The sequence below is a fragment of the Podarcis gaigeae genome, assembly GCF_964106915.1.
Source record: "Podarcis gaigeae genome assembly, chromosome: 12".
NCBI classification, from domain to species: Eukaryota; Metazoa; Chordata; class Lepidosauria; order Squamata; family Lacertidae; genus Podarcis; species Podarcis gaigeae.
In genome coordinates, this window is record NC_139688.1 from 54,880,622 (window position 1) to 54,896,478 (window position 15,857).

Below are 15,857 nucleotides of genomic sequence, written 5' to 3' on the forward strand. Positions count from 1 at the left end.
TAATAATAATAATAATAATAATAGCAACAACGTAAGTAGAACTGTTATCAAGTATAGCTGTATGTACATGTGCACCTCACCTTTATGCTCTGCTCCTGTAGTCTTTATTTTATATTGGGTTTTTTTATTCTTGTTTGTCTTTTTCTGTCTTGTGTATAACTAAATTCATTTAAAATAAAAAATGGCCCTACTTAGTAACTGATAGTGAATCAGCTACTAATTTTTATTTTGCTTTTCATTTTCAAGAGCGCTACAGAATTCAAAGTGAGCAGTTAGAAGACCTTTGGCTAATTGTGAAAGAACTCACAGTTCGTCTTGAAGAACATTTTAGGAAACAAAACTGCAAAGACTTTGCATGTACTTTTTCTGGCCCAATCCCCTTGCAAGAATATTTTGAAATAATTGATCATCATTTTGAGGTATGCATATTAATATTTGTGATTTTGTAATGAAATTTGGCTGGTGACTTTTTCAGTGCATTTATGTAGGGGCTGCAGTCATGGTGTGTAGGCTCATAGTGACCCATCTTCAAGCCCTTAATGGCTTTGTATATGTTTTTATAAAGAGGAATGGAGATTATGTCAGGGCTGTTTGGGCTGTGAAAGTCAGCACCTCATTTCTAATAATCTTTGCCAAACCAATAGTATATTAACATATTCTTCAGAACTCTTAGGAACACTTGGCACAGTCATTATAGACAGGAATATAAGTTGTTTTGATATTGGATTGACATTTGACATATATAAAAAATTGCCCTCCCCTAAAAATAAAAATCTATTCCTAAATACAGTGTTTTAAACATTTTAAAATACTGTGCCTGATTTCTGCCGCAGCTAGTAAAATATCATTGAGCATATGTGCTGCAGATCCAGTGTACTGAAATAATTCATAACCTGCTGATGACGAGATAATTTCACCTCTGTCATGAAAACCCATGGTAAGATTATCATGCATTACAGTAGATTGCCTTCACTGTCAACAATTATTTTCAATTTTGGTAATACCTGGCATTATTCTAGCCTGTTAGTTGATCTGATGATGAGTGTGAAATTACCGGTCTTCAGACTGACTACCATACCATAGAAAAGCACTCTGTGAATTACTACAGTAAAACTTCCAGAAATGCAGTTGTTCTCCACCTGTTTGTTATAAATGTGTCATGTGAAAATATTATTGCATTTTGGAATATTTTTAACTTTTTCCTTGCTTAATTGTAGCTGCGCTTGAATGCTACTAAATATGAGCAACTATTATCTGAAAGAGCCGTACAGTTTAGAGCTATTGAACGACGACTGCTGACTCGGTTTAAAGATAAAACCCAGGCTCCTCTGCAACATCTGGACACCTTGTTAGAGGGAACTTACAGACAGGTCAGTATAGTTGGGTTATGAGCCTGACTCTTCAATGTCTCCCCCCACACTAAACACATAGTTTTAAAATACATAAGCGATACCTTCCTGGTTACATTTACCAGCTGAGAGACCATGGAACAGTAATTTGTTTAACCTAATATTCCCTGCAACTTTCCAGATGATCTGCAGTGGTTTTTATTTGATCTTCAGATACTGAATTGCTACTCTGAGCTCTCGCAAACTTTGACAGTGCATCATTCTTTCCGAGCTGAAATAGTTATGTGAAAATATTTTATAGTTCAGAGCTCATGTAAACATTTATGGTATACTGTAAACTGATGGAATGGTTTAACTGACGTAACATCCACAACAAAATAATCTTGAGACGAACAGTCTCCTTTTGCAAATGTATTTACATCCTGGGTCTTTCAAAGGCAATAGCTGAAGTAATTGAAAGCAAATCAACTGATATACTGTTTCAAGATGGAACACAGTTTGTGTTTCTGCCTCAGTAAAGAACATAAGAGTGTTGCTGTATCAGACTATAGTTTAATCTCATTTCCGGTGGGGGGCAGCTAGGAACTTTTGGGAAATCCAGAAGAAGGGCATGAAAGCGTTAGACCTTTTCTGTTGTTACTCCCCAGCAACTGTTACTCATTGGCATTCTGCCTCTGAACCTGGAAGTGCATATAACAAATCATGACCAATAAGTATTGGTAGACTCCTTCTCTATGCTTATCTATTCCACCTTTAAAGCCAACTAAACTGGTAGCTATCACCATTTGTGTGGTAGTAAACTCATGTTTTAAAAAGTTATTTATTTATTTATTAGAAGGTTTAAAAGCTGCTTAATCAGGAGCTTTCTAAGCAATGCACCAATAAAATTGTAAATAAAACACAGCTAAAATCTACAAAACAATTTTAAAAAACAAACATACAAACAAACAGCCATCACAATTAAAACATAAATCAGGCAAACTTTAAAAACAAATATAAATAACTAAGTTACATGAACAAGTTTTCGGCGGGATATAAAACAATATATAGCCTGGGTCCCTGCCTAATGTTAATAGGTAGGGAATTCCAAAACACTTGTGCTGCTAATGTGGAATGAACATTATGTGGCACTTGCAAAGGTTTCAAGTTCCAAATACAGTGGTACCTCGGGTCCCTTCTTAACCTGAAACTGTTCTTAACCTGAAGCATCACTTTTACTAATGGGGCCTCCTGCTGCCGCCGCGCTGCCGGAGCATGATTTCTGTTCTCATCCTGAAGCAAAGTTCTTAACCTGAAGCACTATTTCTGGGTTAGTGGAGTCTGTAACATGAAGTGTATGTAACCTGAAGTGTATGTAACCCGAGGTACCACTGTACTGAGATGGCTAAATAGGCATGTATGGGGCAAGGCAATTTGTTAAGTAAACTGGTTCTAAGCCATTAAGAGTTTATATATCAATAGCAAGCACCTTATTCACATTGTCAGGCTGCATAAACTTAAAGTGATCCCACAGCACATTGCAGTGTTGTGTGAAGAAGTATGTTTATCAGTCCTGAATCTCACTGGAAGCTCCCACATTCTAGTACTTCAAGGAAATCTTTGTATCTCCTTACTCCACACCATACATAATTGTATAGACCTCTATCATGTAATCCTCGTTCCATTTTTCTAAAATAAAATCCCCCCAATAGTATTTCCTTGTATTAGAATTCCTCCAGTCCCCTGATAACATTAATTGCTACTTCCATTCAGCAGGCAACACAGAACTGCAGAGAGCTTCCCAGGGAGGAATAGGTCACTCTGTTCTTCCATGGGTAGCTCACTTTACTTCCATGTTTTGGTATATGAAAGGAGCTCCCTTTGTCACAGCACAGGAACATTTTGAGCTGTTCATGGAATAAGAGAGCGATCTCTTCCTTCATGTGCAGCTCAGCAGTGGGACTCAGTCCAGTTATCTTCTTGCTGCTGATCTGATCTATAATCTCCAATCAGCTGAGCTGGGGGCAGGGTAGGAAGATTGCACACTGTTTTAATGTGATTTTGCAGTTTGATAAAATAATTGTCAGTAAGCTTAAATCAGGACTTACTTGATTCTGTATTTGGATTTCTATGGGAATAGGGAAGTAAGAAAGTTCAGGTGATTGTATTCTTTCTCCAGATGTCCAACTCCATAAAAATGTTAGGTTATGTTGAGTTTTCTTTTAATGTTAAGGACATTTCTTTTTATGAAGAGTAAAATTGCCATTCAATTAATAAGATGTATCTACTGGTTGTTGTTTTTATATGAAATGCAAAGTTTCATGTTGCCTAGGTTCTTAATATTGGGAATGTTCCAGCCCCCCTGCATACAGCCTTGAGCACAATGTATTTTTTTATTTTCATTACCTGTAGGGAGTCATAATCAAATTGCAACTTCTTTCTTCCAGTCTTAAGTGCTTCAGGTATTTAGAAATCCATATATCTTCAGTTCTCAAACTTGCTTAATAACTGGAGCAATGGCTTTTCTCAAATAATAATTCACTTGGAAGTTCTAGCTCGGAGAAATGACTTCACTTGGTTCCATTTCAGAAATATATTCAAGCAATAGCATTTGCATCCGTAAGTAGGATAGATCATCCTGTTTCCTTTTATAGGAAGCCAAGGATGTAGCTGAGCTCTATCATATTTATCAGCTTTAGAGGCTTGTCCTAGAAAGGAAATTGGAACAGTGTTCCAACTTGATTGGTTTACTTTCACAAAAGGGCCTTGTATTGGCAATGCAGCTGTCTTGAAAAGAAAAAAAATAATCATTGGCATTGTAAAGCACTTAATGTAGCCTGTGTTCCTTTAGACACCCCAGTACTCTAGGTTTGTAATGCAGTCCTTCCCTTTTAAAATCAGAGAACTGTGGAACATAATTTCCTTTGCATATTTTTGCCTATATACAAGGAATGAATATTTCTTAAAATAATTATCCTGTTTTGATATATGGCACAGACATGAAGATAGTGTCATTTATTTGCATTTGTACTTTCTTACAGTAATCTCCTGCATTCCCCCCCATAATGAAACCCATAGCAAAAAGTATTTCTCATTTTTGAAAGAGAGGGGGGAAGTGTTGGTTTGTGAAGCCCAGATACTGTAGAGGATGTTTTATTGAGCAACGAGATACCTGCATAAAAAAACAGGCAAAAATCTTGGTTGAAAACCTTCTGTGAATGGTAAAGCTCCACTGAGATCCAGTGGAAGCTTCTGCTGGAATAAGGGTGTGGTGGGTTTTCACCAACTGCCGCCTTCTCTCTGTGCTCCCTCCAGAACAGTGTGGAAGATAGTCTTAGGGTCTGCAAGGAGGAAAAATGAGCAAAAGTCACCTCCTCCCCCTCCAACCTGTAGAATAATCCTTTGGGTAGCATTCGACACACAGGAAGTGAAACGCCTTTTAAAAACCGAAATAGATTAATAATAATTTATGCTGCAATCCTATCCAAATTTATCTGGGAATACATCCTATTGAATTCAATAGACTGACTTTAGAGTAGCTGTTTTATACGATTGTGTTATTAGTAATTCCAATTGCTTCATTAAAAAAATGCGTTCTCCTTTTTGACATCTAGTTTTCCTTCAAAAACTACTGTTGCTTTATGCTTTCGGATCCATTGTTATTTCCCATTGTATTGCTTAAAGGTAAAGGGAACCCTGAACATTAGGTCCAGTTGTGACCGACTCTGGGGTTGCAGTGCTCATCTCGCTTTGAGGGAGCCGGCGTGCAGCTTCTGGGTCATGTGGCCAACATGACTAAGCCGCTTCTGGCGAACCAGAGCAGCACACGGAAACGCTGTTTACCTTCCCATCGGAGCGGTACCTCCTGTTTATCTACTTGCACTTTGTCGTGCTTTCGAACTGCTAGGTTGGCAGGAGAAGGGACCAGGCAATGGGAGCTCACTCCGTGGCGGGGATTCAAACCACCAACCTTCTGATCGGCAAGTCCTAGGCTCTGTGGTTTAACCCACAGTGCCACCAATGTATTGCTTAGGACCCATAGAAACATGAGACTAGTTTCCTGACATCAAGCCAGGGCAGGGGGGCGCTGTAAACTTTTCACACAACCAGCAGTTCCCTCCTTCCCTGTATGGCAAATTGCCTCTGACACAAATTCTTGGGCCGAGCATATGACCAGAACACCTTGTTCTTTAATTTAATTTAAAGAACACCTTGTTCTTTAATTCTTAAGAGTACATCCACTCAGCTGAGCTACCTTTTTGCACCTGTTTTTCAGTGATGTAGTATAAAGCAAAGTAGTTCCAGCAAGCCTGAAACCTTAAGAAACACAATTCCAAAGTAATGTTGGGTCTGTAGCTCTCTGTATTATGACCAATATGTGTCTGTTCTAGAATAACATACTTGCAACTATTCTACATAGTGTAAATACAGTTAAACTAATATTGACAATAAGTACATGTAATTAGAGGTTTGATTTTTTAAAATTGAACTTTGGCTTTAATATTGTATTCTGTGCGGGAAAATAAATGTCATAGGATCAAATTTTCTTTGGGAGTAAAATAAGTGAACCTTCTTAAAAACTTGTTTGAAAAGCAGAGTAAACGTAACTTAACAAACCTAAATACACATCTTTATCAAACTTTTTTTTGTTTCTCTAGTTTTATGTTCTTTAACATCAACACAGACACATCTCAAGCTTCTAGCTGCTGCTATCTCTGAGGAATAACCTTTGCTGTCGTTTCCCAGTTTAAACCTTTCAAACAAAAAGTAGAGTTATGTGAGAGTATAAATGGTGACTTAACTACACAAACTTGGGGGGAAAAACAAATGAGATCAAAGTTTATTCGCCAGAGTTATTCCTGTTGGTACCATTGCATGCTCCTTAGCATTTACTTACACATAACTAGTAATTTCTACATTTTGACAGCATGTCTCTATTATGTATCATTTAATTGCCCTATTATGGAATACAGCAGAGCTATTTTAGGGGGTTAGTGCTAATGCAGCTGTGGTAAAGAAAATGGTAGTTGGAAAAATTGAGGGTAACAAATTGATTAGAACATCCCACCTTTTAATTTATAAATTTCTTAATATAGTTTTGGACAAAATAATACCTATGGTTGGCTATTTTATATGACACATTTTAAAGAAAAGAAATGCTGTTTAAAGCATGAAATATTTTTGATGTTCTCATGTACCAAGTGCAGTAGTTTTGCTATCGAAATAAATAAAAAAAAATAAAAATTGTCCAGTAGCACCTTAGAGACCAACGAAGTTTGTTCTGGGTATAAGCTTTCGTGTGCCTGCTCACTCCTTCAGATACCAGTAGTTTTGCTGCTAATTGAATGTACCGGCTTTCACACAGCTTTCTTGGAGAAGTGTTTTATTTGTACTTCAGTAATTACTCTTGCTGGGACGCAGGTGGCGCTGTGGGTTAAAGCCTCAGCGCCTAGGACTTGCCGATCGAAAGGTCGGCGGTTCGAATCCCTGCGGCAGGGTGCTCGGTCCCAGCGCCTGCCAACCTAGCAGTTCGAAAGCACCTCCGGGTGCAAGTAGATAAATAGGGACCGCTTACCAGCGGGAAGGTAAACGGCGTTTCCGTGTGTGGCTCTGGCTCGCCAGAGCAGCGATGTCACGCTGGCCACGTGACCCGGAAGTGTCTCCGGACAGCGCTGGCCCCTGGCCTCTTAAGTGAGATGGGCGCACAACCCCAGAGTCTGTCAAGACTGGCCCATACGGGCAGGGGTACCTTTACCTTTACCTTTTAATTACTCTTGCTAACACATTATTTTATTGTGACCAGTTAAACTGCTCTCACATAACATGTTTGCACCCTGAAGTGCAAATGTTTGTTCATTAGACTAAAGATGTAAGGCAGGCATGTGGAACCTCCAGCCTGCGTGCCTAATTGGGCCCGGCATTGCTCCCAATTTGGCCCGCAATGCTGTTTCCCCTCCAAACCATGCCCACCTGCTCCACAACTAACCTTAAAGCACACTCTTGATTGTGCATTGGCAAGAATGCTTGTTGTCACAACCTGCTGGGATAGGCTGTGCTACTAAATTCCCTGTCAGCTGAATTCTCTGTAGATATTATTATTATTGTTATTGTTATTGTTATTATTATTATTATTATTTATACCCCACCCTCCCCAGCCAAGGCCGGGCTCAGGGCAGCTAACAAGCAATAATAAAAACAAGTTGAATGAATACAACTTAAAAACAAGATTAAAATACAACATTAAAATATTGAAATATTAAAATGCAGCCTCATCACAGGAGGAGAAAGGAAAAAGAAAAAAGAAAGAGGGGGAGGGAATCAAATTGGCTCCAGGCCAAAGGCCAGGTGCCTGCGGAAAGAAATCAGATCCTGCAGGGCCCTGGTCTCATGAGGCAGAGCGTTCCACCAGGCCGGAGCCAGTGTTGAAAAGGCCCTGGCTGTGGTTGAAGCTAATCTACCTTCCTTAGGACCCGGGACCACTAGGGTGTTGCTATTTATGGACCTTGAGGCTCTCTGTGGGGCATACCGGGAGAGGCAGTCCCGTAGGTACAAGGGTCCTAGGCCGTGAAGGGCTTTAAAGGTCAAAACCAGGACCTTAAATCTGACCCTGTACTCCACTGGGAGCCAGAGCAGCTGGAAAAGCACTGGGTGAATATGCTCCTATAGCAGAGACCCAATGAGGAGCCTCGCTGCAGCATTCTGCACCCGCTGGAGTTTCTGGGACAGCTTCAAGGGCAGCCCCCGCGTAGAGCGAATTACAGTAGTCAAGCCTGGATGTGACCGTCGCATGGATCACCGTGGCCAGGTTGGGGCGGGAAAGGTAAGCCAATCACAGCAGAAAGTGGTGCCGGAAGTCACCACCTATCAGCTGATAGGTGCTGAGTTCAAGTTCGGCTGCTGTACTGAGTTCTACCCTTGCAAAAAAAATTGAGCTCGAAGTCTGTTCCAATCAGCTGGTAGTAACTTCAAGTCCTTCTTGGCTGGGCTTGAATGATACTTGGCAGTGCGACCTGCCATGCTAAGAAGTAAAAATGGGCACCTGACATCAAAGTGATGTCAGCACAGGTGATCAGCAGGTGGGGGAACCAAGCATCTGGCCTGCTGGCTGGATCTAGTTTCCCATCCATGATGTAAGGAATAGAGGATGTGGCTATATGGACATAGGGAGATTTGTTCACAAGATTTCAGAGGTAGCCAGTATTCCCAACTTTGATGGTTGTTGATAATATAACCAGGATCATGTAGTTTGACAAAATAATGAATCAGACAGCATTGGACAGTTCCTTATCCAACAGGGAATCCACATATGGAAGCTTTTTCTGTGGATGTATTGTCTTTGCTGGATTATGTCATCATTGTCCAAGAGCATAATAGCTCAATGGTCAATGGTCCAAAAAGCCGAGCATCAAAAAAATTCAGGTAGCTCATTCTACATATGGATTTTTGAATTGTCATTCTATTTATTCTGCTTTACAAGCAGAATCTATAAACAAAATATGCTGAGACCTTTTTATATTCTTTGTAAAAGAAATGTTTGTTTAATTGCTTTCCTTGCAGACTCTTTAAGATATTTAAATTTATTCAGAAAAAAAGGAAAGGAAAAGGGGTCTTTTAATGCTCTTTTGTCCAAGCCATTGAACTAAAATATTTTAGCATATATTAATGAAAGTTTCAAAGCACATTGTGCACACTGGGTTTAATGCCAGCATATGGCTTAGGACAGGAGGAGTTTTCCTTGTTGTTTCTAGAAGATTGTGAAATTAAGTCTGTCACATTTTTATTGACTCCTGATGGTTCTGTACCTATTCAAATGGATTTATTCTCCATGAGCATATATCAACTTTTGTTTTGACAATTGTATGGTTGGAATACCTATAGTCTGCCCTCCAAAAAGCTTATTTTTTAACTTATGGGTTATTTATGGGTTATTTATTATGAAATCAAAGCATATATTTGTTTGAAGTACTGATACTGCCATGTAAAATACTGAGGAATAACAGCTTGGGATTCAGTGTTTTGTAAGCAGTTATTTAGGATAACTTAGAATGTGTCTATCTGCATAGTTTAAGGCATCTAGTTTGAAATTTTCTAGTACTGAAAAAGGAGTATGTGTCAAGATGCAAATAAACTGTATTGCATTTGGAGTATTCAGTTTTCTGGCATGTGTGTGCAGAAGTGGCACAAGTACTTCCAGCAGAGTGCAGTAGAAAACAGTAAATATTTCAAAACTTCACAATTACTTTTAACTACAAAAAACTCATTAAAACAAGACATTGGGATAGAAGGAATTTATGGTTTATGAGCTGTAAAGACACATGCAGAATGCAGTGTCAGAACTGTGCAGTTCAAGTTAGACTTGTTTCTTTTCTCTATCCTGGGATCTCATCGAAAGACACATGAAGAATATAACCGAAATTATGCACAGTTCTTCAAATATTGCTCATCTTCACTAACATTCCTTTTTATTTATTAAGCTGACTGTTATTCCTTAATACAATGAGATCTTGAGGCTCCAATCCTGTGTTCCCTGTCACAATGTTCAAGGGTCATAGGATAGACTGGAATTCCGTCTCTGCCACCCAGGGTTCCTTTGACACTGATGTCCATAGGGCCAGACGGGGATATGTTGTGAGAAGACTGGGAAGTGGCTTCGTTCTCTGAAGAATGCAAAGCAATAGCAGTCATCTCACAGGCCATCAAACTGGAAAAATATTTAGATGCATTTGGGAGCCTGAATCAAATACAAAATAAATTCTAATACTTTTTAAGAGCCCAAAAATGAAGGGAGAAACACAACACACTGCTCTGTCCTGCCATGCCTGCTCAAGCCTGGCAAGTTATAGGTTAAGTCAGTTAAACCACCTTCAAATTTCTCCCCTCCCTTTAGGATTCCAGCCCAAGTGACTAGATTAAGTGATTCCTGTGGCCCATGGAATTAGTTGTGTATGGACTGGGGAAGGGTTAGCATCAAAAGACACTATTTTATTTTATTGTTTCCCCCCATAAATTTTATTGAATCTTTTCATCATACAATACAATAAAAAAACCTAATCTAAATAAAAATAAAAACCAACAGCAAAACAAAGATAGAACAAAGAAAATACAAAGGTAGATCTTAATCCTTGTCTTACACAGAATGGTGTGGACCGTCCCTGCTCTCACCTGAAAGCTTCCCTTTCTTCTCCCAGCCTCCCATCCTGGGAAATCTTACTTCCCTGCCTATCACACAGGGTTCTTCACCATCCATCCTTCACCTTCATGTGCAAACAATCCCCTCAGTAACCCAGAGTAGAGGACCATTAGCTGTTGAGAATCTTTCTTGGGCACAAACAATTAAAACATGCATTTTGTTTTGCTTTTGTGCTGGTCCAGGGGGGAGGTTACCGTGGGGCGAGGTCCAGCACCTGAGTTGAGGGTCAGTAGACAGTCCTCCTCGGTCCACAGTGAGAAGCCAGGCAAGGACAGGAACTCTGGGGGAACAGGACTGGATGCTGGCCGAAACAGCTCTTCAACGACGTTGCACCTGCAACCTGGGACTGGGCTGACTGGCCTTTATCTTCTCTGAGGCCAGGGGCGGTCCCGGCCCCCAGGAGACCCGCCTCTCCTGGCCTTAAGGCGAGCACTCCTCCTGGGAGAAACCAGTTCCCTTCGCCTCTCTGCCCTGAGCCTTTGCAGTTCAGGAGAGGCTGAAGGGTTACTGTACCCAGGGGGAGACTCATCCGTAGGCACTGAGTCCTCAACCGGCACCTCCGGAGCCAGAGTGGATTCACCTGGTGCCTGCTCCTGAGGATCCGGCACAGGTACAGGTGCTTCAGAATCAAGGCCCTGCCCCAGTTCAACCGGCCCTGGAGGCGGGGACTCCTGTGCAGGCTGGGATTCCTCCGGTTCAGCCTCTGAATCGGATTCCCAGGCCATCACAGCTTTCAACCTTTTAGTGATCTTCTCTTCTTAAGCCAGCAGTCAGCTCACATTCCAGATGTAAATTTTAACTGGCAGACAGATTGCCTCAGTTGTAATTTATAACAGTCGCAAAAGAATTAAAGAAAGGGAGCTTTTGCCTATCCAGTACCCTAAGAACTGTCCCCCTACTACTATCTGGTGTTTGGGCATGACTGAAATTCCTTGCTCTAAGTCACCCATCCCCATCTGGGTCCCTCAAAACTTCTTGGCCTCCCAGTGTGGAAAGCAACCTTTTGAGAGCATCAGATCCCCTGTTCTCTCCAGTTTCCCAGAGAAAATGTGATAACCAAGATTTATGGTTCGGCTATCATTAATCACCACATAATTATCCGTTTCCTTTCGCATTATGTGTAAAGGTTATTTGCTATGACTATATGCTTTTAGCAGCTTTTAGATTACTGATTGAATGAAAGTTCAGTATCTTTCATGAATATATGGCTTCACATATAGGTATGGTACTGTATATCATTCCACTTTTAAAATGATATAAAACCATGTTAATATAGAGGCTGTTCCTTTTATGAAACTATTTGGGATTGATGAATGCATCCTTCTAGGTTTTTATTAGTCATAAAAAGTCTGCCTTGAAAATATTATTGAAAGCTGTCTATTCAGTCTTCAGAGAGTTGAGCCAACAATTTATATCTCAAGAGAGAAATTCTGAACACTAAAAATTAGGTCTAAAATTCCTCAGGGGCATAGCGTATCAATGGACAATCTACTTGGCTATGTAGCATGGAGCTGCGAATCACTTCCCTGCAGAATCCTGCTCTAGAGGTAACTGTGGAGATCCAAAATATCATGACCAGGATCCAAAATTTAGGCACCCCAACGACCTGGTCGTGCCCAGTGGGATCTTTATCTTTATTTCTGAAGAGCAGATCCTCCAGGCTAAATCACAGACTGCATTTGAAAGTCCTATCAATTTCAAAAGGTGTTGCCATATGGCATGATGGGCAGTTGTTTGAGAAACACAAACTTGAAAGCCCCTTTGGTTTTGAAGAATTGATAGGTTGGCTCTTTGGATGTAGGCTCATATGCACCTGTTGAAGCAGGTAATAGATCAGACAATATCAGTCCCCAGGGAAGCTGTTCATCCACTGTACTAATGCAGAAATAAGAGCAGCTTATGTGCTCCCAGGCCAACTCAAAACTGTCCCTGGATTTGCAGAGAGAAAAATGGGCATGCAATTGTTACAGGTAATGGCATATAGGACTTCATGTTACAGATAACATATAAGGCTTCTCCAGAACGTCATATTTATAACTGATATAAGTACTCTTTCATCTAGCCCAAATATAGGCCGTACTCCCCCCCCCAAAAAAAATTCCAACCTTGAAAAGTTAAAACTGCGACTTAAATTCGCGACCTTACAAAAATTGGCTTTTTTACAATAACGCTGCTGAAACAGACATACAGTAAAATGGAACGGGTGTGAGTGCCTGTGGAATTTTAAGGGAGCAGCTTATATTCGGGTATTGTCTCCTCCCACCCTTGAATTTTAAAGCTGCGGCTTATATTCGGACCAATACCGTAATTGCTTAAAGGGTTACAGGTGAGGCCAGTGATACCAAATGCATTACAGATCAACTATAACTGACACATACTGCCCAAATGACTTCCATATCAGTGCTTTCCCCAGAGCTCATGTGTATATGCAGAGATATTCTATACAATGAAGTGAACTAGATCTAAGAAACAAGCTTCTTTTAAGATATCCTGCATTATAATGTGGATATTTGAATCTTGTTCACGCTGTAAAATCTTAATGAAGAGGTCAGGTTTGATAGATCTGCATGCACAATTCCTAAACCAATTGCTGCATAACTAGGAACGTGTGCTGACTTAAGCCATTAGACTATATCACTTGGTGTTATCTATATTGATTGGTAGTGGTTCTTCAGGGCTTCAGACACAGTGGTTTTCCCCATTCTTCCTGGTGATTCCTGGAATTGAATCTGCAGCTTTCTGCATTGTTTAGAAACAGGACAAAATCCTTAACTTTATCCAGCACAACTGCTAAATCACATGGTGAAAATGGGCACTTTGTGAAGTGCTTTGAGCCTTTGACCGTCCTAATGATTGATGCCTGGACAATGTAGTGAGGTAACTGGTCCATAAGGATGCCCCCCCCCCCCAGCAACCTGATAGCAATTTCTTTTTGCTCACAGCAGCTAAAAATAAAACATAGCTACTTCTCCCCTTTTTATAAATTGCTGCAAAGTTTCACAGGCTGCTGTATCTGTTGGCAGACTGGTTAATTCATTACATTTGCCAAAAGGCAATGGACAGTCTTGGATGCCCTGATCTGGCTTATTAAGTTGGTTGTAGACAACTTGTTCCATTAATTTCAGTGGAACAAGCTAACTGCAAATACTTTTATATTTTTCAAGCTGGATGTTCAAGAAAAAGGGTGTACATTAAAAATCAGGACTCAGCTTTTGCCACAGATGGTGAGAGAAGTGGCATGTTTTAAAAAAAGAATTATTTAAAGTCCTTCATTTCTGGTTTGCTGTAATTGAAACATATAAAAGCAAATTACAGCTCCTCTACGGCACAAAAAACTACAACAGCAATTCTAAGATACCATCGCACAACGGGAGGAAATTTCATTCCTGCTACAATTAAACTATTCGCTGCAAAACCAACAGCACAAATACTATACGCCGCACCACTCGTCTCCCTCTGTAACCTAGACCCATATGAAAAGATACAATCAGGTTTCCTTAGATCACTCCTGCAAACATCTAAATGCGTCCCAAACGCCGCCCTACGACTGGAAACGGGCTTATACTCCATTAAAGCCAAAGTATGGATAAGAACCTTATGCACTTGGCTAAGAATTAACAACTCGCCGGTTGGACTACTTTCCCTGATGCTTCTTGACAAATTCCAATCTAGTTGGAGGAAGGGCACTCTCAGAAAATTGGCCACATATGGTCTCTCCCCAGAGTATTTATTAAGTTTAGAAAGGGGAAGGGCCAAGAACATAATCAAAGAAAGACTCAGGGACATTGAAGCCCAAAATGACTTTAATCAACTTCCGATAACTTATAAACTCCTGTACAATTCCCAAAGGCCTCATCTAGCAAACTATCTCAAAGTTCTAGACAACGCTAAACACCGATGGGCATTTTCCAGGGCCCACTGTAACGCTCTCCCCTCAGCTCTTCTAGAGGGAAGATGCAACAAAATACCGATCGAACAAAGATTATGTCCCTGTAACAGCAACGAAATCGAAACCATCGGGCATGTCATCTTATACTGCCCATTATATCGAGACTCAAGAAAAGAGCTGATCGAACCGATTCTGAGGAAAATACCTCGTAGTACAGACGACACCTATATCAGACACCTCTTAGCTGATAAAGAACCCGAAATTAACAGGCCTGTGGCAAAGTACTGTTACATTGCAACAAGAATAAGATGAGCAATGATGTCAGCAACGGAGTTCAAATCGTAAACATCGAAGGAACGATAATAAACAGTAGTGACATTCGAATTTAATTTTTAAAACCTTAAATGACGAAACTTGGTCATAAATATAAGCACCAATTCTGTGAATTGGCCATATTCCCACTGTTTTTTGTAGCACAATACTACTTATAATGTCATATTTTTATAAATTGCTTTCTGGTCATTGACCGTATTAAAGATATTTGATTTGATTTGATTTGATTTGCAAATGTTTGTTTGGAAGCATCATTTTACTGTGTATGCAGTACCACTGGCATGTTCATTAATGTTTAATCTTGGATAATATGAGGGTTATTTCTTGTAAATGGAGAGGAGAATTTATTGAGAATTTAAGAATTAACTATAAAGCAGCAACCCTGGAAACATATCTGAATGCTTTTTAGTTTGTATGGAGTACAAATGCATTTGTGCTCTGTTGTATTACAGTGAATCTTTTTCATTAATGTAGATAAAATAGGAATGGGTTTTCTCTAGTTGTCTTCAGCAGTTCTGGAAACATTGTTAAACTTGTTTTTGGCCCCTTTTCCAATTAAGAAAACCACTATGGTTTGTATTTGTGTTTATTAGAGGTGAAGCAGGTAAAATATTCTTAGTTGGTATTAGATCCAAACAGCAATGTTAAAACACAGCTTTAATTCTTAATAAAAGATTTAAGTGGGCTTCAAGTAAATTGGTTCTAAAACTGAATGATAGCTCATCTCCCAGATAAATGCCTGTATTCTTGATGGGCTAATCAGTGGTGGTATTTTTAAGACACCTGTTTCTCATGGGATTAGTGGACGTTGGTTCTACAAATGGTTTGTAACTGCAAAGATATTGTTGAAAATCAGATAAGTTTAACTGCAGTTCTTAAAACGTTTACATGTTAAAATACTGTATAATGTGCTGTTTTCTTCACTTCTTTGGCTGTAGTATAAATTAGGGGAATCTTCACAAAAAAGATTTGTTCTACATTTCCCCCCTCTGATTAGAAGCAAACCTGTTGAAACTTCCATACCACATTGCCTCATAAATCTGAAGTTACTCTTTATGAACCAGGTTAAATGGTCAACAACACAGTACAGCAAAGCACCCCAATTTATTTGCTGGCA

At 39.9% G+C, this 15,857-nt stretch overlaps 1 protein-coding gene across 5 annotated transcripts in view; it reads left to right on the forward strand.

Moving 5' to 3' along the window:
* Positions 1 to 15,857, forward strand: part of BBS9 (Bardet-Biedl syndrome 9) — a 229,613-nt gene that overhangs the window by 55,066 nt on the left and 158,690 nt on the right. For all 5 annotated transcript variants that reach the window (XM_083706267.1, XM_083706266.1, XM_083706264.1 and 2 more), the window contains exons 17-18: positions 247 to 419; positions 1,218 to 1,370. In XM_083706267.1, the coding sequence (XP_083562393.1) occupies positions 247 to 419; positions 1,218 to 1,370 (326 nt within the window). The remainder of the gene's footprint in view (positions 1 to 246; positions 420 to 1,217; positions 1,371 to 15,857) is intronic.